General features: G+C 33.5%; 1 protein-coding gene across 1 annotated transcript in view; it reads right to left on the bottom strand.

Moving 5' to 3' along the window:
* Positions 1 to 24,702, bottom strand: part of LOC126890950 (histone-lysine N-methyltransferase PRDM7-like) — a 38,030-nt gene extending 13,328 nt beyond the window's left edge. The window contains exons 1-3 of the mRNA XM_050660125.1: positions 24,639 to 24,702; positions 23,834 to 23,911; positions 9,800 to 10,077 (exon numbers count right to left, since the gene is read on the bottom strand). Coding sequence (XP_050516082.1) covers positions 9,800 to 10,077; positions 23,834 to 23,911; positions 24,639 to 24,702 — 420 coding nt within the window. The remainder of the gene's footprint in view (positions 1 to 9,799; positions 10,078 to 23,833; positions 23,912 to 24,638) is intronic.
* Between the last annotated feature and the right edge of the window lie 213 nt (positions 24,703 to 24,915).

Raw genomic sequence — 24,915 nt, 5'->3', positions numbered from 1 at the left:
AAACAAAAAGTTTCTTTTAAATGATATATTTGAAATTAAAAATCAGACTAAATTTTCTCTTTTTTTCACTCCTGTGACTTGTTAAAATAAACATTATAAAAGTACTCAGGGAGTCCCGACCCTCGATAATAGGGTTATATTTCATTCTGCGTTTAATTTTTTCAAAAATACTTATTAGTTTTCTCAGGATCCGAAAAAAATTAATGCATTTAAAATTAATTTAACCGAAATTTTGCGCCTACGCTCTTAAATAGGATTACAGTATTGTACATTTTTGTAATCAGTATTTCAAAAGCTTTTAAATGATGCATCACATGATGTACTTTCCCATTTAAAAAAAATCAAAGTTGTGCCTGTCACCTGAAGAGGGATCGCGTAAAGTTCGAAACATTGATGCTATAATATACTATCGTTATACTATGATTATTTTAAAAATCGACCTGTCCGAGTGTTTTGCTTATGTGCTAAAAATAAATAAGTTAACAAGGGTGTAACATGTATTCCAGCGCACTATACAGGTCCAGCGATATTTAAACGGATCATAGCCAATACATGTATTTCGGCTCTAGGCGGTTGGCCAACAAAATATTTTCAAATAATTATTATATTATACAAGTACAATACCTCAGTCGACTTCTGGATTCTGAACTAAGCTACGTAAATGCAAAAGCCCGCCTACATTTACCATTTCATTCTGTTTTAAATCAACGGAACGAGTCTAGAGGTGGGCTAATTTACGATAGTGATATTTTATTCATTGTGATTTTTGTCTGTAACTGAATCAGTCATTGTGAAAACAATTCATGTTACAATGTGTAAACTTTTAAGGAAACGTAAAAATATTTTCATTAATAGTTGGATATTCCGAGATAATACAATATTTTATACAGTGAGCACGTAAAGGTTGGAATAAATTCATTTTCTCGAGAATGGACGATTTTGGTAAAAAATCCCAAAACAGGTCAATTTTTATTTTCAAATTGCGACTTTTTGACATATGTATGATACTAGTGACGTCACCCATCTGTACGTGATGACGTCATCTGTAATTTTTTTAAATGAGAATAGGGGTCGTGTGATAGCTTATTTGCAAGGTAATTCAATTCTCTATTCAGTAATATAAACATTAACTAATTATTTATACAGGGTGTCCAAAAAAATTTTTTTTAATTAAATTTATTGACAAAAAGAAGAATTTGTGTAATATATTTAACTTAAAATACATTTTACTGCTGTCAGAAAAAACAGGAAATAATGTTTATTTGACAAATAAATATTGTTTTTTGCATAAACTCAATATTAAAGCCGCCACCCACCTTCCTCTTAACAGTTTGAACATTTGATTTAAGCGAAAAGGAATGATTATTTTCCAAATAAACATTTTTTCTGTTTTCTGAGAACAGTAAAATGTATTTTGAACTAAATAAATTACATTCATCCTTCTTTTTATGTCAATAAATTTAATTCAAAACAATTTCTTTTGGACACCCTATATAAATAATTATGTAAATGTTTATATTACTGCATAGAGAATTAAATTACCTTTCAAATGAGCTATTACACGACCCCTATTTCCATTTAAAAAAATAATCGATGACGTCATCACGCCCAGATGGGTGACGTCACTAGTATGATATATATATATGACAAAAAGTCGTAATTTAAAAATAAAAATTGACCTGTTTCGGGATTTTTTTCCAAAATTGTCCATTCTCGAGAAAATTAATTTATTCCAACCTTTACGTGCTCTCTGTATAAGTATTATGGGTTATAAATGAATCTTTCTGAAAGGCAAAACAAGTTTAAATGTTTATGTATAATGTAATTGTAAATTTAATGGCGTTGAAAAGCGTCGTCATTTTACCCAAAATATGGTCTTAGATTGTTTTCGCAATGACCGATTCAATTGTGATTTAACAGAGCAACGAAATATTCGTATATTAAACTCCTAATAAAAAGTGTTACCACTGTGGACCATCGTAAAATTCTACACGTGTTATTACTTTGTTTAGGTCACTATTACAAAATTGGGTTTGCTATTAGAACGCATACCATGCCATTAGTGATAAACAAAAATAGAAAAATTTAGTAGTTTATGGAACGTTTTTATATAAGTGGATGATAATTATGCATCATGCAATATTTGTAAGATAAAGCTGTCTTATCAAACTTAGAGAACTTAGAAAACAAAATTTTAATACATTATTGTTTCCTATAATGCACAAAATGTTAAAGGTGGTACAAAATGATGTGAAAATGAAACATTTTGGATGCTTTGCACACACAATAAATAAACTTTATTGTGAACGATGGCTTAAAGGATGAGGAAATCAGCCACAATTTAACTTAAAAAAATGATTTTATTGACGTTTCAACTTCTACCTCAGATGTTGTTATCAAAAGTGATATAAGAAAATCATTAAAAATTTAACCAAAATAAAAAATACCATTAGCCACTTTAAAAAGAGTTCTACAAGCAACTGCTAAACTTTTAGGTTTTGAAAAAATCCAGGAAACGGGAATCCTCTCAAATTACTGCAAATGTTTCCACATGTTGTAATTCGACATTTTATATGTTGGAAAGATTTATTCAGCTAGAAGAAATTGTTAAGGCTATTATAAGCATAACAAATATGTACGTAAACACTAGTTCAACATAGTGATGAGCAAAACAAGAACAAGACCAAGACAAGGCTAGTCTTGGTCTTGTTCTTGCAAGCTTGGTCTTGGTCTTGGTCTTGCAGCTAAAAGGCAGTCTTGGTCTTGGTCTTGCACTAGCCGGTCTTGTTCTTGGTCTTGCTGCAAGAGTCTTGCTGGTCTTGCTTTTTTGGTGGTAATAATTTGAACCAAACAATTTCGAATAAAATGTACATTGAAATTAATAAAGATGTGAAGAATGAAACTTAATTTTTTGCTTTAAAATTTTAACAGAATGTAGAATGTAGTTTCAAACGGATACCAATTTTAACATTATACATTCACCTAATGACCTTGTAACGTTACAAACGTCACATCTTTGCTATTTTATTTCTCTCTATATAAAGAGATTAGAGTATATTTTTATAATGGTAATGTTTATCAGTAGGAAAAACCTGCATTTACAACCCTTGTTGCAATTGCCGGCCTTCAGTTGTGTCACGTTGTGTTTTGCATGCTGCCGATACCTGCCGCTGCCTTCAGACCACGTCTTGAGTCTGGATTATTGTTTATTGCCCCTGTATTTTAATAAAATGTTAAAAAAAGAGCTTCTTAAAGGTGCCACAAATGGTCGGGGACCTTCAATTCACGGATTTTACGAAAAGGGATAAACGGTTTATAGTTGTTAACAGATAATGATCTGCTCCTTTCACTCGAACACTGTAGTATTTATCCTACGAGGGTCAAATTTAAGAACATAAATTAAATTTTTTTAAGAGAACACAAAAATCAAATATTTTTTACTCTATTTAATCATTATTTAATATAATTAAATTTTTTTATAAACTAACTAAAACATACTTTTTAGTAAATACGTACATATTTACCATACCTATTTATAAACCTAATACTATAACATAATAACTAAACCTAATGGGGAGTTATAAACGCTTAATTCTGTAATTTGTTATCTTGCAGTTCTTTAATTTTATTTAAACTACATTGCTCTCGTAACACGAGTTATTCGCACTTTTTATTTTCACATATTTTTGGATTGAATACCCATTATGACATTTAAAAAGTTGAAAATATTCGGATGTGGGTAGTAAAAACTAGAATTTAAAACACACTGAAATGATGTGCACGCATTTCAAGTGCGGCACATACTATTTTTTACTGCCCCTTTCTGGGGAAAACCTAGATTCTTCCAAATAGTTTTCAACTATGAAATCAGTAAAATTCTTTACACGTTTGTCATCCGGGATTTTCACAAATAATTCAACTTCCAACTTTCGTTAATTTTAAAAAATTAATCCAAAAAATAATTTTAAAAATTTCCCAGTATTGGAATTTTTGTCATTATATTCAGAAACTGAACCTAAGCTTAGGATTTTGCGATACCAAGCTTGACACATTACAATCGACAACCAGTTATTTTTTATTCAGGCCAGAATGCTTTCACAGCATTGTGAATCCCTTTTCAAAATCTATTATGATATTTTTTGTATTCATTTTAAATTTAACGACCTACATTTTTCCTCGATTATGCGAAAAGAATTGAAATAAGTGTCAGTATTTTTATTAGACAAAAAAGCGAAAACAACTGGTACATAAAAACCGTTTTTAATTGCATTTTTTTTTAATGGATTACCCTATCTATAATTGCATTTTTTTGTCTTACAAGTAATTTCAATTGTCCTTGAACTGTCGCCGTTTGAAAACTTGTATCTGGACACTTTGAAGGTTGAGAAAATGCAAACCGTTTGACTTAATCAAAACGACTTAAAAATATAACCAAAATATTATGTATTTTAAAAATTCGATATTGTTTAAGGTTTCTTACAATGTCAGTATATATTATTGAACTAAAAAAATAAAGTTAAATAATAAAAACCAATTGTTCTCAAAAAAGTGCAAGAGTCTTGCAGGTTGGTCTTGGTCTTGCGTGGTCTTGCAAGGTTCGGTCTTGGTCTTGGTCTTGTTCTTGCAAGCTTGGTCTTGGTCTTGGTCTTGCAACCAAAAGGCGGTCTTGGTCTTGGTCTTGCTGCAAGACCAAGACCAAGACCGCAAGACCAAGACCAGTCTCGCTCATCACTAGTTCAACAATGTATGAGTATTTTATTAAACTGTCGATAAACTGTTTCAACTTTTCTTGGCAGAATAAGGTTTCGACTAATTCCTTTTAAGGATCCAACAAATGAGGAAATAACACAGAAAATAGAATCGCTCTTATTGCAGAAAAACTTGGAATGGAACAAAAAGATAAAGGATTTACGACTCAAATTTTATTAGAACATGAGAAAACATCTGCAGATCCGGATACCAAATAGTAACTAATAAGTATTTGTAGCAAATACTGGCATTTAAAGTTTACTTTGTATTTCGTTTTTAAGAGGGTAGGCGCAAAATTTCGGGACAATGCTATTTAAATGCATTTATTTCTTTCGAATCCTAAGAAAACTAGTAAGTATTTTTGAAAAATTTAAAAGCAGAATAAAAAATTACATAATTACCGAGTGCTAAATGTCCCTGAAAACTTCTATAATGTGTTCTATAACTTCTAATATAAGTTACAGCGGTAAAAAGAAGAGAAAATTGAGTGTGATTTTTAATTTCAAATATCTCATTCAAATGACAGTTTTTTTATGTTAATGGACTTTCGGCCCTAGATAATAATGTAATCTTTCATTCCGCGTTTATATTTTTCAAAAATACTTATTATTTTCTTAATTCGAAAAAAATGAATGCATTGAGAAAGCATTGGCCCGAAATTTGGCGCCTATGCTCTTGTTAGATTTTCTAATAACAATTAAGACAATGAAAAAAACATGAAATTATTTATTAATGCAATATTATTTTCATTACAAAAACTCTTTTTGAATAAAATTGTTTCTCATTCTAACAGACCTAATTTTATAATCATGACCTAGACTCTAGACAAAATAATAACTATTTTGTTGCTCTGTTAAATCACAATCAGATAAAAAATACGATGGGTTACGGTTACATGATTGCAAATACTTCTAGCCCACCTCTAGGTCAGAATCAGGTATAAGAATTATTATACGACCGGTTCCTATGGGTCCGCCTCGCGATCGCGCCAAGGAATAGAACCGAACCGACCGGCGACCTGACTACATGCAGAAGGCGATTGCAGAATTTGCAGATCCTTCTAGCTTTTTGTGCATACGCGGTACGAATAGATTATTTTATTTTTATAAGTTTATGGATACGTACCTATTTAAAACATATTTTTTCACCTAAAATATTGTCTGAAGCTATTTCTTTGTGGCGTTTATGTAATTTATTATTCTAAATACAAAATAAGCCACAATTTAACTTAAAAAATTATTTCGTTAACTTTTATTTCGAACGTCGTTGTCAAAATACAAAATATTAATAATTTAAACAAAAATGTTGTAGCTTAGTAAAAAAAATCTTCTAATAATTGCCGATATGGATGAGTTAGAATAAATTATATTATTAGAAGAATTTTTTTTTACTAAGCAACAACATTTTTGTTTAATTTATTAATACTGTGTATTTTGACAACGACGTCCGAAGTGGAGGTCGAAACGTTAACAAAATCATTTTTTAAGTTAAATTGTGGCTTATTTCCATTTATAAAAATAAATTACACAAACGCCACAAAAAATAGCTTTAGAACAATATACATAATATTATGTATAATGCCAATCATCACTATCCGTAAATAGATACACATGAAATATTTAGCACTATAAATATTAAAATAAATATTTTAGGTTAAATTATATGTTTTAAACATTTAAATACATATCCAAAAACATAAAAATAATAACCCATTCGTACCGCGTATCTGCAATCGCCTTGTCTGTGCATGTAGGTAGTGGGTTCGGTTCGGTTCTATTCCTTGGCGCGGTGCGGACCCTTAAGTCCGATTATGTACTTTCGGCTCATTCGGCTGGGCTCGCTATTTTAGTAAACTCCCAAAAAGAGAGATAGAAGTAGGAGGTTCTAGTTCAAAGATATTTTCTACATGCCAATGTTAATGTTGCTATGATTTCTGGTTTTAATGTCTGGAACTTTTATATTGGTCCACTATCTCAAATGCAGTTCAAACACTGTGTCTTAAAAAGCTATGTTCCATATTTCTTTAATTTATACTGTATAATTACTTAATGAATAAGAAATCTTGAAGTGATAACATATAAGTGATGGGTTTCATAACTACCGCAGATTTAACTTTTTTTATCATTTAACACATTATAACTTTATTGTTACCTTTATTTCATCGTAAGTACATGTATTATACAGTTTAATATACAGTGAGCACGTAAAGGTTGGAATAAATTCATTTTCTCGAGAATGGACGACTTTGGAAAAAAATCCTAAAACAGGTCAATTTTTATTTTTAAATTACGACTTTTTGACATATATATTATACTAGTGACGTCATCCATCTGGGCGTGATGACGTCATCTATTATTTTTTTAAATGAAAATAGGGATCGTGTGATAGCTCATTTGAAAGGTAATCCAATTTTATATTCAGTAATATAAACATTAACATAATTATTTATACAGGGCGTCCAAAAAAAATTTTTTGAATTAAATTTATTGACATAAAAAGAAGAATGTGTGTAATTTATTTAATTCAAAATTCGTTTTCCTGCTATCAGGAAACAGGAGAAAATGTTTATTTGGCAGATAAATATTGTTTTTTGCTTAAATTCAATATTAAAGCAGCCACCCACCAGCCTCGTGACAGTTTAAACATTTAATTTAAGCGAAAACCATGATTATTTTTCAAATAAACATTTTTTTCTGTTTTCTGAGAGCAGTAAAATGTATTTTGAATTAAATAAATTACATACATTCTTCTTTTTATGTCAATAAATTTAATCAAAAAAAATTTTTTTTGGACACCCTGTATAAAAAATTATGTTAATGTTTATATTACTCAATAGAGAATTGAATTACCTTTCAAATGAGCTATCACACGACCCCTATTCTCATTTAAAAAAATCATCGATGACGTCATCACGCGCAGATGGGTGACGTCACTGGTATGATATATATGCCAAAAAGTCGTAATTTAAAAATAAAAATTGACCTATTGTGGGATTTTTTTCCAACATTGTCCATTCTCGAGAAAATGAATTTATTCCAACCTTTACGTGCTCACTGTATAATGAATCTTGCATAATAATAAAAAAATCATGTTTGTAATTGATTTCTATTATTAGATTATGTTCTCAATAATTATATTTAGTCATACTAAACATACTTCTAGAAAATTTCACAACTGATATTAAAAGCTAAAATCCCAAAATCATAATGGCAATGCATTCGAAATTTAAAGGATCCACTCACAACGTGACGTCATGCGCGACCTGAACGAAATTAGGAACGCTACGTGTCGTATCTTGGGTTATTGTATCATGCATGTGTACGAATACACCGGACACACTTTTTCAAAATTTCGCAGGGACTAAAGCAGGGAGATGGGCTGGCCCCAACTGGGTGTTTAACCTGGCACTGAAGTATGCGGTTAGGGAAATGCAAACTGGACAAGAAAACCTACTGACCAACCGAGCGGTTCAACTGGCCGCTTATGCCGATGATATTAATATTATGAGTAGAACATCAACAGAAGCACAGGAAACATACGCAGAGTTAAAAATACAAACAAAAAGGCTTGGTCTGGAAATTTACACAGAAAAAACAAAAATAATGACTCAGACGAGAAGAAATATAGTCCCACAAAACATTATACATGAAGGTGACATTGAAACGGTTGGAAAGTTTATATACCTGCGAGTAGAAATATATGCCGACGGATCAGAAGATGGAGAAACATTGAAGAGAATAACGCAGGAAAACATAGCTTATTTTGCCCTCTCCCATATATTTCGGTCTAAAAGGGTCCACCGAAATACAAAGATGAGAATCTATAAAACCTTAATTCGACCAATAGCATGATATGGCAGTGAAGTCTGGGCCCTGAAAGCAACATCCAAAAACAAACTCGACACATTCGAAAGGAAAATACTGAGGAGAATACTAGGACTTGTGAGGGAAAACGGAATCTTCAGAAGTCGATACAACAACAAGCTTTGTCAGACTTCATTAGAATACAAAAATTGCAATGGGCCGGACATGTGATAAGAATGGTAGAGAATAGGCTACCAAAAAGAGCACTGAATGCTAGAATGCAGGGAAAGAGACCGATTGGAAAGCCAAGAAAGCGCTGGGAAGACACAGTAAACAGCGACGCACAAGCCCTTTTAGGAGTCCGTATATGGAGAAGAGCAGCCACAGACAACCAAAGGTGGAGGCAAAAATGAAGGAGGTCAAGGCTCAATTTGGGCTGTAGTGCCGTAAAAGAAAAAGAGATAGACCTGAAAAAGGATGGGAATTCAATAGAACTATCCATAATCTCTTCATAAATTTCCGACAAGCGTACAACAACATTAAAAGGGATTAGATGTGGAATGCAATGGCAGAACTTTCAGTCCCAGCTTATCCAGCTTGTTAAGATATTTATAATATGTAAATAGCTGTAGATCCAGAGTACGGAGAGGTAACAAACTCTCAGAATCGTTCGAAATAAGTAGTGGCCTGAATAGTCTAGGTCTACGCGCCAAATTAAGGTCATCGTGTCCTTTTCAAGTCTGATGGCAAACCCAAGTATTCCGTATGTATTTTTGGCTGCTGATTACGAATTCCGAGGTTGGATTTCGACCGAGTGGTCAAAAAATTGTTATAAACAATTTAATTGTTTATAAATTGTGTATCAGACTCTAGCTCGTAAACTAGAAGACATAAAAAAATTCTCAAATAAAATTTGTTCCTTAATAAAAAACAAAGAAAATGGCGTCCACTAAACTTAAATTCAATAATTAGAAGTCTAGAAACAGAGAGTTTAGTAAACTTTAGTCAGATATATAAAGGCCAATAGACTAGTGCGTAGTAACGACTATTACCTTATAAACAATGTGTTTTGGGAAAAGTCAGATGGAAGGTCTGGTTGTAACGCCATTTATAATGATGATGACTGTATGTAATAATTGTAATAAAAGTGTGTTTCTACAATATAAGAATAAAATTAACAAGTAAACAAACTATTTTATACATTTATAATTTATAATGCTGTCAAAAATAATAATGTATTGACTTACTAAACGCCCGTCCTTCAATTTCCAAGCGTATCCTTTCGTACTGTTAACTCTTGTTATTTGACCTTGGTAAGGTCCAAGTCTCACACCCTTATGTAGAGGTCTTAAAGCGAATACTCCCAAACCATGAATTTTTGATGTTTGTACCTCCAAGATACCTTTAGGTGCTGTTTTCTTGGCTCTCATTTCGACACCCATACGAATGGGAGTATCCTCAAGAACAACTAATGTTCCGCAATTTGAACAAAAGTCTACATAATCTTTTTTGCAGGTATCACAGTCTGTAACAGAACGAAATATGTACAAGTGTCAAACAAAGATTTCAATTATTAATAAATTGAGTTTTTTTTTTATTTAAGAGGCAACATCATCATGCGGAAAACGCGTTCTAAGATTGTAGCTTTAATTTTGAATTTTTATGTCGTGATATTTGGCACACATATTCGAAATATAGTAAAGAATGGCGGTACAGAGCCCAATTTGAGAAGTATGCTATGTGGAAATTACTCTATAATTAAATATTTCTGCGCGCCTATGAGTATAATAATCATAATTATTATTTTTTATTTACAATTGGCTTCAACCACAGAGGGCTATTAGCAGTGAACTGTTTACAGTGTTTTATGTGTTTACATAAAATTACAAAGTTAATATTAAAGGGCCCAGCCGGGTAAGATGATGAAAAGTGCCCCCAACTCGATTCGAATTCCATATAGGTCGCCGTTTAGAATATATAGTGAAACTAACTTTCTGAAATTTTTAGCCCCCTAGGTGGTCATGTGTCCCACCTAGAGCCTAATTAGGGTTTTTATGTTCTTATTTTTTATCTCAGCCGCATCGAGAACTAGCAAAAAACTTTAAATAAAAAAATTGTAAGCTTTAAAAATATCTGTCCGAAATTTTTTTTTTTAATTTTTGGAGGGAAATTTAAATTTTAGAACGATATTAAAACTTTAAATGAGTATAAAAAAATAACTAAGACATTCGTTTTTACTAAAAAAATATATAACGTGTATTTTTGCATAATATTTCACCCTGAATTTTTTCAAATTTTTAAAATTGGTGAAACGCACCTTTAAAAATAAAAAACCGCATTTTTTTGGTTTTTTTTTCGGTTTTTGATACAATTTTATACATGTTTTTCAAAAAAGGTAACACCGTCACTAGAATAGGTAAAACACTGAAAAATAATTGGGGTTTGCTTAATAAAAAAATGTTGTAACGCCATCCATTTTCAAGATACAGGACGTTGAAGAAAACAAAATTTTACACATTTTTTACGATTTTGCCGAAACTACTGGCAACATTGTAATAAAACTTGGCGAGTTTCAAGAGGTAGTTATTGTGCATGTTTTGACATACGATTAGGGATTTGATATTCATCATTGGCGCGCATAGGGGTAATGGTCTGAATTTTTCAAAGAAAAAAATATAGTACGCCACTGACATATTTCAAATTAACAATCATTTTTGAATTCCCCGTTCAATTTGCGATAGAAAAACTATCTTCTCATTTCTTCATACGACGCGCCGTTTTGCTGCAAAAAATAAAATATCTTAACGCTTCCAAAGTATTCGAATTAATTTTTATAATGGATGTACGAGTTTATGTAGACGTAGAAATTACTAATTAGAGGTTCGAATACTTTGTAAGGGTAAGCTGTTTTATTTTTTGAATAAAAATGGCTCGTCGTATAAAAGAATAGGAAGATAGATTTTTTGTCACAAATTGAACGAGGAATTCAAAAACGATTGTTAATTTGAAATATGTCAGTGGCGTACTATCTTTTTTCTTTAAAAAGTTTAGACCATTACCCCTATGCGCCCCAATGACAAATATAAAATTCTTAATTGTATGTCAAATGGTGCACAACAACTACCTCTTAAAACTCGCCAAATATTAAATGTTGCCAGTAGTTTCGACAAAATCGTAAAAAATGTGTAAAATTTTGTTTTCTTCAACGCCCTGTATCTTGAAAATAGATGGCATTACAAAAAATTTTTATTAAGCAAACCCCAATTATTTTTTAGTTTTTTACCTATTCTAGTGACGGTTTTACCTTTTTTTGAAAAACATGTATAAAATTGTATCAAAAAACGAAAAATGCGGTTTTTTATTTTTAAAGGTGCGTTTCACCAATTTTAAAAATTTGAAAAAATTCAGGGTGAAATATTATGCAGAAATACACGTTATATATTTTTTTCGTGAAAACGAATGTCTTAGTTATTTTTTTATACTCATTTAAAATTTTAAAATCGTTCTAAAATTTAAATTTCCCGCCAAAAATTAAAAAAAATGTTTTTCGGACAAAACTTTTTAAAGCTTAAAGCTTTTTTATTTAAAGTTTTTCGCTAGGTCTCGATGCGATTGAGATAAAAAATAAAAACATAAAAAACCTAATTAGGCTCTAGGTGGGTCACATGACCACTTAGGGGGCTAAAAATTTCAGAAAGTGAGTTTCACTATATATGCTAAACGGCGACCTATATGGAATTCGAATCGAGTTGGGCACTTTTCATCATCTTACCCGGCTAGGCCCTTTGGTTAATCAGTCCTATCGCACGTACAAAATTAAAAGTCTTAATTATTTTCACTTAAACACGATTACACATCGGAGGAGGTTTCTTCTTTTACAAAAGCATATAAAAGCATAGGTTACTTGGTCTCTTCTCTTAGTAGGAAGTTTCGACGGCAACACATTTTGTTTGATGGTTTAATGTAGAGGTTGAATTATGCCAATTTATTTGCCATTTGTCATGGTTGTTGTTCTATTAAATTATGTCAGCAGAGGTGTCGCTGCTCTGATCAGTAGGGATGTTTTTAATATACTGTTTTCTAATTTTAGTTTTTTATCTAGTACAGCGATTTTTAAGATACTTGGGAGTTAGTACTGGATGGATTTCAGTTAAAAAATTGAGTAGTCCCTCTATATCTTCTGTGTACGTTTTTGCAATGTGAAAGGACCGGCAGAACCGTGTGAATTCTCGAAGAAATCAATTAATTCTTCCTGGATTAAGTATCCTTTATTAGAATTATCTTGAAAGAAAGAACTAGTGCATTCATAAGATCTTCTGCTAAATTCTGATTATCTTCAGGTACAGTTTTTGGTTTCTTAGATTTACGTATACTCCATCTAATTTACTTACCGTTGCATGTCATCCGCGTCATAGCCCGTGACGTCACATGATACCAACACGAAATATTTAGGCGGTAGGTGTGTTCTTGTTTAGAGTCACTTTGCCGAGTACATTGGCATTACAGCCACTAGACATATTTTATTATATACGGGTAGAAATAATATTTAAAGATTTCTATTAATGTCAACGTAAAGAAATACACAATAATATGTTTCATTTAATTTGTATAAAGCGTTTTTATGAAGCACATTTGTTCGGAATGCACTGTAACTATAATCGAACGCAGGTGATATTTTGGCATAAATTGGTAACATTTATTTGACAGTTGTGGTGATGACACTTCATATTTGTTTATATTCTTTACTATAAGTATTTGTTTCATTATATTTACTGCTTTTATTATGTACTTTAACGTGAGATTATAACTTAATTCTTCAAAATGCCAAAGTTATAATAATTTTTGGATCTCTTACAGAAAATATTGAATTTTGGCGGTTTTTTAGTAGATAGTGTGTTGGTTTGTGTTCCCGTTTGGTTTTTTAATTTGTTATTTGCAGTTTAGAATAGTTTACTGACAATTTATTTCTTCTGATTAGGTAAGGTATTGAAAACTTTATTATACTATAGTATTAAGATAATATGGACGATAAAATAGGCGGGGATCAGCCCCCGCCTAAAGAGGATCCACCTGATAGAAGCGTAATAAACTCAGAAATGGATATAACAAAAAATAATGGTAAAGTTTATGATATCCAGAACAGGTATGCAGCAATAGATATAGGTCCCTTTTATGTCATTGTTGAACCAGTAGATAATAGTTATCGTTTATCACCAGTAAAAGTAGGTCACTTTTTTTTAAATAATTCTAATTTTAAAAATGAGGTTGCTGACATTAAGTTAATAGGTAGAAACAAAGTAAAAGTTATATTTAAAACATTCCATACAGCAAATAAAATCATTGAACATGAGGTTATTAAAAAAAATAATTTAATCGCTTACATCCCTATGTTTTTTAACCACAAGAAGGGTATAATCAAAAAAATTGACACGTTTTTAACTGACAAATATATATTAGATAATATTGAGAGCGAAAGAAAAGTAGTACAGGTAAAAAGAATGACGAAGAAAATACTAGGCTCAGATAATGAGGTACAATATGTACCTAGACAAATGCTTATTGTGACATTTTTAGGTAATAATTTACCACAATATGTAAAAATAAATTTGGTCAGGTTTGTAGTAGAACCATATATTTATCGGGTGGTCCAGTGTTTCAAATGTATAAGATTTGGACATACGGCAAAATACTGTAGAAGTACCACAAATAAATGTAAACGATGTGGCCAAATTCACGAAAATGCAGACAGTCAAGAATGCACAAAAGAAGAATATTGCATACATTGTGAAACAAATGGACACCAGTCTATTTCCAAAAATTGTCCCAAATATTTGCAGCAGGTAAATATAAAAAAGATTATGTCACAAAAAAATTTATCTTTTAAGGAAGCGGAATTATTAGAAAAAAATAGCAGTTACTCCAAAGTAACTTCTAATAATAGATTTGATGTATTAAACAATTTGGAAAATTTTCCACAAATGAGTCAAATTGATAACTCTGACATATCATCTACACCAACCAGTTCAAATAAAAATTGGGTACCCCGACCACAATCACAACCAAAAAAGCGTAAAGCTATTTCACCGATTATTATAGAAAAAACACCAAATTTTCAAAACAAAATTAAAATAAATAATTCAATCTTGCCGAATCCTCACAGAGAAGACTTTCAGATATACAAGGAAAAATTAGAAATGATAGTAATGCAAAAACTACCTATAATATTCGAAAATATATATAAAAAACTTAATTTAGATGTTACTGAAATGCAGGTTATAAAAGACACACAAAATGAACTAAAAATTTTATTAGGATCTATTCAACAAGATAATGGAAATCAACAAAATGAATAAGGAGTTTAATATATTACAGTGGAATGCAAAGTCTATAATAAAAAATAAACCAAATCTCTTAAATCATATAAACCAAACACAAAACGTTGATTTAATTGCACTAAATGAAACTTGGTTATCACCTAACCAAAGTTTTAGATTAAATAACTATAATTTTATAAATAAAAGTAGAGCAGATGGATATGGTGGCGTAGGAATACTTATAAAAGATCATTTTTGTTATTCTGAAATAAAATTTAGAAACAACTTTAATACAAAAATAGAAATTTGTGCAATATATATAGAAGACCTCAAAATATCAATAATATGTATATATAAACCACCAAATGTACAAGCTACTAAAAATGATTGGACGAACATATTTACACAAATACAAGGAGAAAGTATAATTTGTGGGGACTTCAATGCACATCATAGCATATGGGGCTCGGTGCATGACAATATTCAAGGTAAAAATTTAGCAGACGCTCTAGAAAATCTTAATTTTATCGTTGTAAATGATGGTAGACCTACAAAAATTACTAGATCAAATGAAAATCCTTCTCCAGTTGACCTAACACTTATTTCACCAAGCTTGATCGGTTACTTAGGATGGAATCCTTTAGAAGATACGCTAGGCTCAGACCACTTTCCCATAAGTACAATCTTAACAAGGAGATATAATAACAGCATAATACAACCAAGTAGAAAATGGATTGAATCTTCGGCCAACTGGGAACACTATCAAAATATTTTAACACACAGCATGGAAAATGAAAGTTTCACTTCCACTGAAGACAATTTTGAACAATTAGTCTCTAATATTAATAAAGCAGCTGGTGAGGCAATGAAATGTCGCACAGCCGCTAGTAAGAAAACCACAAAAGCAGTGTGGTGGGATAGAGATTGCGACGAGAAAGTGAGAGATAGAAAAGATGCTTTAAAGAAGTATAATAGAGTATCAAATTTTCAAAATTATATAGATCTACGCAAAATACAAGCACAGTGTAAACTACTATTTAAACAAAAACAAAAAAAATGTTGGGTAGAATTTATCAATCAACTAAATAAAAACACACCTATATCAAAAATTTGGAATTTTATTAAAAAAATATCAAATAAGAATAACACTTACAAAAAACCTCCACTAACGCAATCAATTATTGAGGAATTATTAGATACATATGCACCGACTTATGTACCAAATATATTAAAGACAATAGATAATAATATGCATGTAATAGATTGCAATGAGCTTCAAACTCCGTTTGATCTTGAAGATTTGGAGGTTGCAATGAAAACAACGAAGAATAGTACTCCTGGCTATGATTTTATTACCTATGAATTAATTTATAATTTACCCATAATAGCTAAGGAGCAATTACTTAAAGTTTTCAATAGTTGGTGGGTAGGAGAGCAATACATAGATCATTTTAAAAAATATATCATACAACCATTATTAAAAGCTAACAAAGACAAAAATTTATCTAAGTCATATCGACCAATTTCTTTAATGTCGTGTATAAGTAAAACCTTCGAAAGATTAATCAAAGCTCGACTAGAATGGTTTTTAGAATCAAATTGTATTTTACCTAGAACACAATATGGATTTCGCCGAGGCCTTGGATCATTGGATGTAGTAACGAAGCTAGTTACAGATATACAAATTGCGTTGTCTAAAAATGAGTACCTAGTTTGTTTGTTTCTGGATATAAAAGGAGCTTATGATTCAGTAGATCTTAACATACTAAAATATAAAATGTGTTCACTTGGTTTCAATAATGAAATCTGTAATAATATATTAAATCTATATACTAATAGAACAATATGGATAAAAGATCATAGAAATATACTACACGGACCAAGAGTTGTAAATCAAGGTCTGCCACAGGGTTCAGTATTAAGTCCAACATTATTCAACTTATATTCTGCTAGTATTCATAGTTTGTTTGACGAAAACATTAAATGTTTACAATATGCAGATGATATCTGTATATACTCCACCCAAAAAACCTACGACGACTGTCTACGGTCATTGAGGCATATAGTTGAAATTATTATACAATGGACAAATGAAAATAATATGACAATGTCCACAGAAAAATCCAATATTATGTTTTTCACCAGGCATAGGTTGCGCGCACCGGGAAACGTAACCTCGAGTGGGCGTACTATACCAGTGCTGAATCAGTATAAGTATCTAGGGATAGTACTAGATAATAAACTTCTGTGGACTAAACATATTCAATACATCAAAGGTAAGTGTGAAAAAAAAATAAATATACTAAGGTGTATTACCAACAGAAAATGGGGTGCAGACCCCAAAACAGCTTTATTGTTCTACAATGCTTGTATTCGGTCAGTCGTGGACTATGGGTGTTGGATATATGGATCAGCAAGCAATACGAATTTAAAAATATTAGATCGGATACAATACAGATGCTTGAGAATATGTTTAAGTGCAATGGTATCCACTCCAACAAACGTTATGCTAGCAGAGTGTAATGAAATCCCATTAAATTTACGTAGACAATTTTTAGCTCAAAAATACTGCATAAAGCTAAGAAACACTGAGTCAGACCTTTTAACAAGTCTGGCTTTATTAAACATGGAAAACTTAACTAGCAAATATTGGAGAATAAAAAATTCACCACCACTAACAGATGCATTCATTGAAACCAGGAATTATACAGATTTACACAACAGTAAATTTACCAATTTATAAATTTCCGTATAAAACTTTGATAAAAAAAACCAAGAATCATAATTCCTAAATATACAGAATCAAATCATTTAAATAATATTTTAGTAAAATCTATACTGAGCGACTTTGTGGATTATACAGTAATTTACACAGATGGTTCTAAAAATCAAACAGGAGTAGGATGTGCTATGTATGTGCAAAATACCCATCAACATAATAATTATAAATTATCTAGTATTAGTAGTATTTTTACAGCTGAGATTATAGCCATCGAAAAAGCTCTAGAATGGATCAAAGAGAATAATATTGAAAAAGCTGTGATAATAACAGACTCCAGATCTGCAATATATGCAATTCAAAACACTGATTTTAATTCATACAAATCAAAAATTTTATGTAATATAAAAAATAATTTGTCTAAAGTGGAAGTAGTATTTATATGGGCAAAAGGGCATGCCGGTATACTGGGTAATGAGAAAGTGGATGAGTTGGCCAAAGATGCAATAAAAAATGGTGAGATCCTAACTCGGATCTTATCGACAGATGCAATAAATGACGTCAAAGATAGAATAAATAAAATATGGAAAAAACAATGGAAAAATATTTCAAGGATATCAAAAAATTTATATTTTTCTTTACATCAAGAACTTCCTCCGCCACCTGAATACATATTTAAGTATAACCTGCCAAAGCAAGATATTTCTACTATCGTCAGATTAAAAACTCGACACGGAAAATATGAGGCACATCTGCACAAATTAGGAATAGTTAATTCATCAGTCTGTTTTTGTGATAATGTTTCGATTAGAGATTTGAACCATATTTTCTTTGAATGCAAAATTAACGAGAGATATATAAATCAATTGTATTACAATTTACGACAAACACAAGTTCATTTTCCAATTAGTATAGAATATCTACTAAGTTGTCATAAAATGGAAATATTTAAATTACTCATAAACTACTTGAAAGAAACAAATATAATCATTTGAGTCAGATAGGTGGGAATATAACAAATCTAATAAATTGAGGTAAAAATAAAATAAGAATCTGTGGCTAACGGACCCGCATCCAAGCCATTTTTTCACACACACACACACACACACACACACACACACACACACACACACACACACACACACACACACACACACACACACACACACACACACACACACACACACACACACACACACACACACACACACACACACACACACACACACACACACACACACACACACACACACACACACACACACACACACACACACACACACACACACACACACACACACACACACACACACACACACACACACACACACACACACACACACACACACACACACACACACACACACACACACACACACACACACACACACACACACACACACACACACACACACACACACACACACACACACACACACACACACACACACACACACACACACACACACACACACACACACACACACACACACACACACACACACACACACACACACACACACACACACACACACACACACACACACACACACACACACACACACACACACACACACACACACACACACACACACACACACACACACACACACACACACACACACACACACACACACACACACACACACACACACACACACACACACACACACACACACACACACACACACACACACACACACACACACACACACACACACACACACACACACACACACACACACACACACACACACACACACACACACACACACACACACACACACACACACACACACACACACACACACACACACACACACACACACACACACACACACACACACACACACACACACACACACACACACACACACACACACACACACACACACACACACACACACACACACACACACACACACACACACACACACACACACACACACACACACACACACACACACACACACACACACACACACACACACACACACACACACACACACACACACACACACACACACACACACACACACACACACACACACACACACACACACACACACACACACACACACACACACACACACACACACACACACACACACACACACACACACACACACACACACACACACACACACACACACACACACACACACACACACACACACACACACACACACACACACACACACACACACACACACACACACACACACACACACACACACACACACACACACACACACACACACACACACACACACACACACACACACACACACACACACACACACACACACACACACACACACACACACACACACACACACACACACACACACACACACACACACACACACACACACACACACACACACACACACACACACACACACACACACACACACACACACACACACACACACACACACACACACACACACACACACACACACACACACACACACACACACACACACACACACACACACACACACACACACACACACACACACACACACACACACACACACACACACACACACACACACACACACACACACACACACACACACACACACACACACACACACACACACACACACACACACACACACACACACACACACACACACACACACACACACACACACACACACACACACACACACACACACACACACACACACACACACACACACACACACACACACACACACACACACACACACACACACACACACACACACACACACACACACACACACACACACACACACACACACACACACACACACACACACACACACACACACACACACACACACACACACACACACACACACACACACACACACACACACACACACACACACACACACACACACACACACACACACACACACACACACACACACACACACACACACACACACACACACACACACACACACACACACACACACACACACACACACACACACACACACACACACACACACACACACACACACACACACACACACACACACACACACACACACACACACACACACACACACACACACACACACACACACACACACACACACACACACACACACACACACACACACACACACACACACACACACACACACACACACACACACACACACACACACACACACACACACACACACACACACACACACACACACACACACACACACACACACACACACACACACACACACACACACACACACACACACACACACACACACACACACACACACACACACACACACACACACACACACACACACACACACACACACACACACACACACACACACACACACACACACACACACACACACACACACACACACACACACACACACACACACACACACACACACACACACACACACACACACACACACACACACACACACACACACACACACACACACACACACACACACACACACACACACACACACACACACACACACACACACACACACACACACACACACACACACACACACACACACACACACACACACACACACACACACACACACACACACACAAACTTAATTCTTGTTTTCTATTTCTAAAGTTTTTATTTATTTACATTGAATATTAATTTGTTTTGCTGTATAATTCACTTCCGCAAAAATTGTGTGATGTATTTGATTTAAAATGAATTCAAGAATTTTTTGTAATTGGGCAACAATGTCAACTTAGATCTCTAACGTAGATAATGACGTGCAACGGTAAGTAAATTAGATGGACTGTAGAGGTTCTTTAAATGGGTTCTGGTCTACTGTTGCCGGAGGAGTCGTTATTTCTGATACCGTTTGTATGGACGATTGAGTGTCAGAGGGTGACGGAGGTTGATTTTGACTGAGATTATTAATTTGAACGTTATCTGGCTGGATAGGTGTTTGTGTGGGATTTTCATCTTATGAAGAAATATTGGTTGTTTCTTTCGATTATGAATTAGTTGATTGTAGTGGAGATTGTGAAGAATGGATAATTGGTTGAATATCAGTTACATTGAGGTGACAATATTGGATACAATTTGGTTGAGAAGTAGGCGGTGAATTTTCGATAGATATTTGTGTGTTTGTATTATTTGTGCACTGAGAGGCTAGATGACCTTGTTGTTTGACCAGGAATTTTTTCTAGATTTTTAGGAGCAATGTAAATATAACGACGGAAACTCAAGATATGCTTAATTAAAGAGTCAGTTGTTCCTATTCTTAGAAAATCCATTGGAGTTATTTGATGAATGCCAATATTTTATAACTCAGTCTCTATAATACTGTGTGGTATTGTTGGGCAGACATTAGAAGTTACCAGTCTTTCGCTTGGTGTGACTAACTTTCTAGCTTGTATACATTCCTGATTAATTACTATTGTTCCATTATCTGTTTCTAAAAATTTTGCGACTGTTTCTTCAGTAGTAAAATATATGCAAATACGTTCATTTACAATCCTGGAAATGGTGAGAATTTTATGGTCAATTTTAGTATTTGGAAGTGAATTGAACAAAATGGCTTGTTTTTTGCTTGGGAATTTTTTGTTAGATTGGTTCACAGCAGTAGAATATTATTTTGATATGTTCGATGGAGGAGTAACATGTTGAGCATTATGAAGTCCAGAAGTTCCTTCCCTGGATTTTGCTGCATATTGGCTCTATGTTACCTGATTACGGTCCTGTTACTTGAACAGGTTCATTAGATTAATTAAACAAATTAATTAACTTTGTACTGGTATTTATAGCCGATGTTTGCTATTTTGTGGTTAGATAATAATAAAAGGTCTAACTTACAGTCTGATCCCAAAATTGGTCGAACACTATGTAATACACTATTACACCAAATTTGGTAATTTTCTAATAAGTAAAAACAACTGGTAGAATTTGACAAAATTCTGGAAGCACTACAAGTATGCCGCATTGACTACCGATACACAAGGTTAATTTACAATACATACAAGAACGCAACTATGTCGGTGAAACTATATAAAAACACGGACCATATCCCAATCGGCAGAGGAGTCCGACAGGGCGATACCTTATCGCCTAAACTGTTTACCGCAGTTATGCGGTAAACAGAATATAGAATATGCTTGTAAAAAACTTAACTGGGAAGAGCGAGGCCTGAATATTGACGGTAGAAGATTAACAAATTTGAAATTCGCAGAAGACATAGTTTTATTATATGACAACCTCAAGAAGATATGTACAATACTACCTGAACTTCAGTTAGTGTGTGCCAGTGTAGGTCTTAAAATAAACATCTCCAAAACAAAATTCATGACAAACCTAGTACCTAGCGGAAATATCAATATTGGAGACAACGAAGTAGAACTAGTGGAAAAATACATATACCTTGGACACGAAATAAAGATCACAAGAGACAACCAAACATGCGAACTACGAAGAAGAATAAACCTAGCATGGGCAGCCAATGGAAAACTCAAAGACATCTTTAAAAGCGATATACCAATTTCTTTAAAACGTAAAACATTTGACCAATGTGTGTTGCCTGTGATGATTTATGGTGCTGAAACTTTGACATTGACAGCTACAACTTCTAAAATGCTGCAAATAGCCCAGAGGAAAATGGAAAGGTCAATGCTGAGTATATCGCTTCGTGACCGAGTTAGAAATGAAGACTTAAGACGAAGAACAGGAGTTACCGATGTAATTTCCCGAATTGTCATCCTGAAATGGAACTGGGCAGGACACGTCGCCCGAATCAGTGATGGGAGGTGGACGAATAGATTACTTGAGCGGAGGCCCAGATTAGACAATAGAAGTAGAGGAAGACCACCTACTCGTTGGACTGACGATCTCAAGAAAATGTCAAGAAATTGGATGCAAAGTGCTCAAAATAGAGCACAATGGACAACAATGAGGGAGGCCTATATCCAGCAGTGGACGCAAAGGGCTGGATGATGATGATGATGAAAAACAACTAAATTTTAATAAAAACTACAAGCTGATCCGAACATTGTTTACTCGTTACGAAACCAGTATTTGAACTCAATAATTAAATTGTTATCACAATATTGTGTCTTCGTTTTTGATAGTATAGTGTCACTGTCGTACTGCCGATGCACTGTTGCCGCATTGTTCAAAGTTCGCAGAACTTTCGAAAAAAAAATATTGATGACAGGCTAATGTAGCCTCTTCAGAGTGGTATTCTATTTAAAAAAAAATAAAATAATTTACTTACATACGTAGCGATCATTTGCTGGTTCTTCTCCTTCATAATAATTTTTTTGCGTTATATTTCGTCTGGGATATTTTTGAGCTAAAACATAAAAATTCAAATATTTATCTATTTAAATTTTAGTAATTAAAAAGCTGTTAAATTAGACGAATTAAAGAAGAATTAAATTTTTCTTTTTCAAATTTAATACGACCACGACTATTATTTCAGGGTCGACCATCCCAATGTAGAAAGAATAAGATCAATCGATAGTAAAATAACCGATTGAAAACATTGTGAAGAACCAACATTCCTGGTATATTGACTTAGATTTTAATATTAACTACAATAGTGGCTTTAGAGTTATATATTAGTGAAATTAATCTTGAAACCTGATTTTTCATATTAGTTTTACCCTTTTGAGCGAGACACGCTAACAAACAGATGTTACCTTAATAGTGGCGAATATAGACATTTGCCTTATGAGGGTAAATTTTCCTTAGGAGAGGAACTTCCAATGAAACGCCAATCAAAAGATATAAAAAAAGATATAGGTACCCAAACTACATAAAAGACAAATAATAACTTATATGCATTAAGTTCCTTTCATTTTCCTAACTAGAGCGTTTATTGGGCTGAGCTTGTCTGTCTGTGGTTTCAGTTTCACGACAGCTAATATTTTCATGTTTCAACAATTTTTTTCCTTTAATTTTGGACCTTGTTAGGGGGGAAATTTCTCCATTTCCCTCCCCGTAGATCCACCACTGTGCCTTAAGCGATGGCGATCTATATAGTTTGTTTCATGTTAAGAATAGAACGTTACGCTTACGGAGATCAGTGTTGCCAAATCTCTCGCGCACGGGAGGATACTCGACTGTCGATATACGATTCATTCTAGTCAGTACGGCGTGACATCGGCGCGCTTCTATCATCCATAAGAAATACATGGGGCTATCTCCGCAATGTTCTATTCTTAACGTGAAATGCTCTATAGGAGATTATAGCCTTCGAGCAATAAGGACGCTGAAAACATTTTCTGTTAACTCTTAGGGAAAAATGGACATCGAGACAAATGCTTAGAAATTAGTGACTTTTCTGAATTTAAT

This window comes from Diabrotica virgifera, chromosome 9, assembly GCF_917563875.1.
Source record: "Diabrotica virgifera virgifera chromosome 9, PGI_DIABVI_V3a".
NCBI lineage: Eukaryota > Metazoa > Arthropoda > Insecta > Coleoptera > Chrysomelidae > Diabrotica > Diabrotica virgifera.
This window is presented reverse-complemented; position numbering and strand designations above follow the sequence as displayed.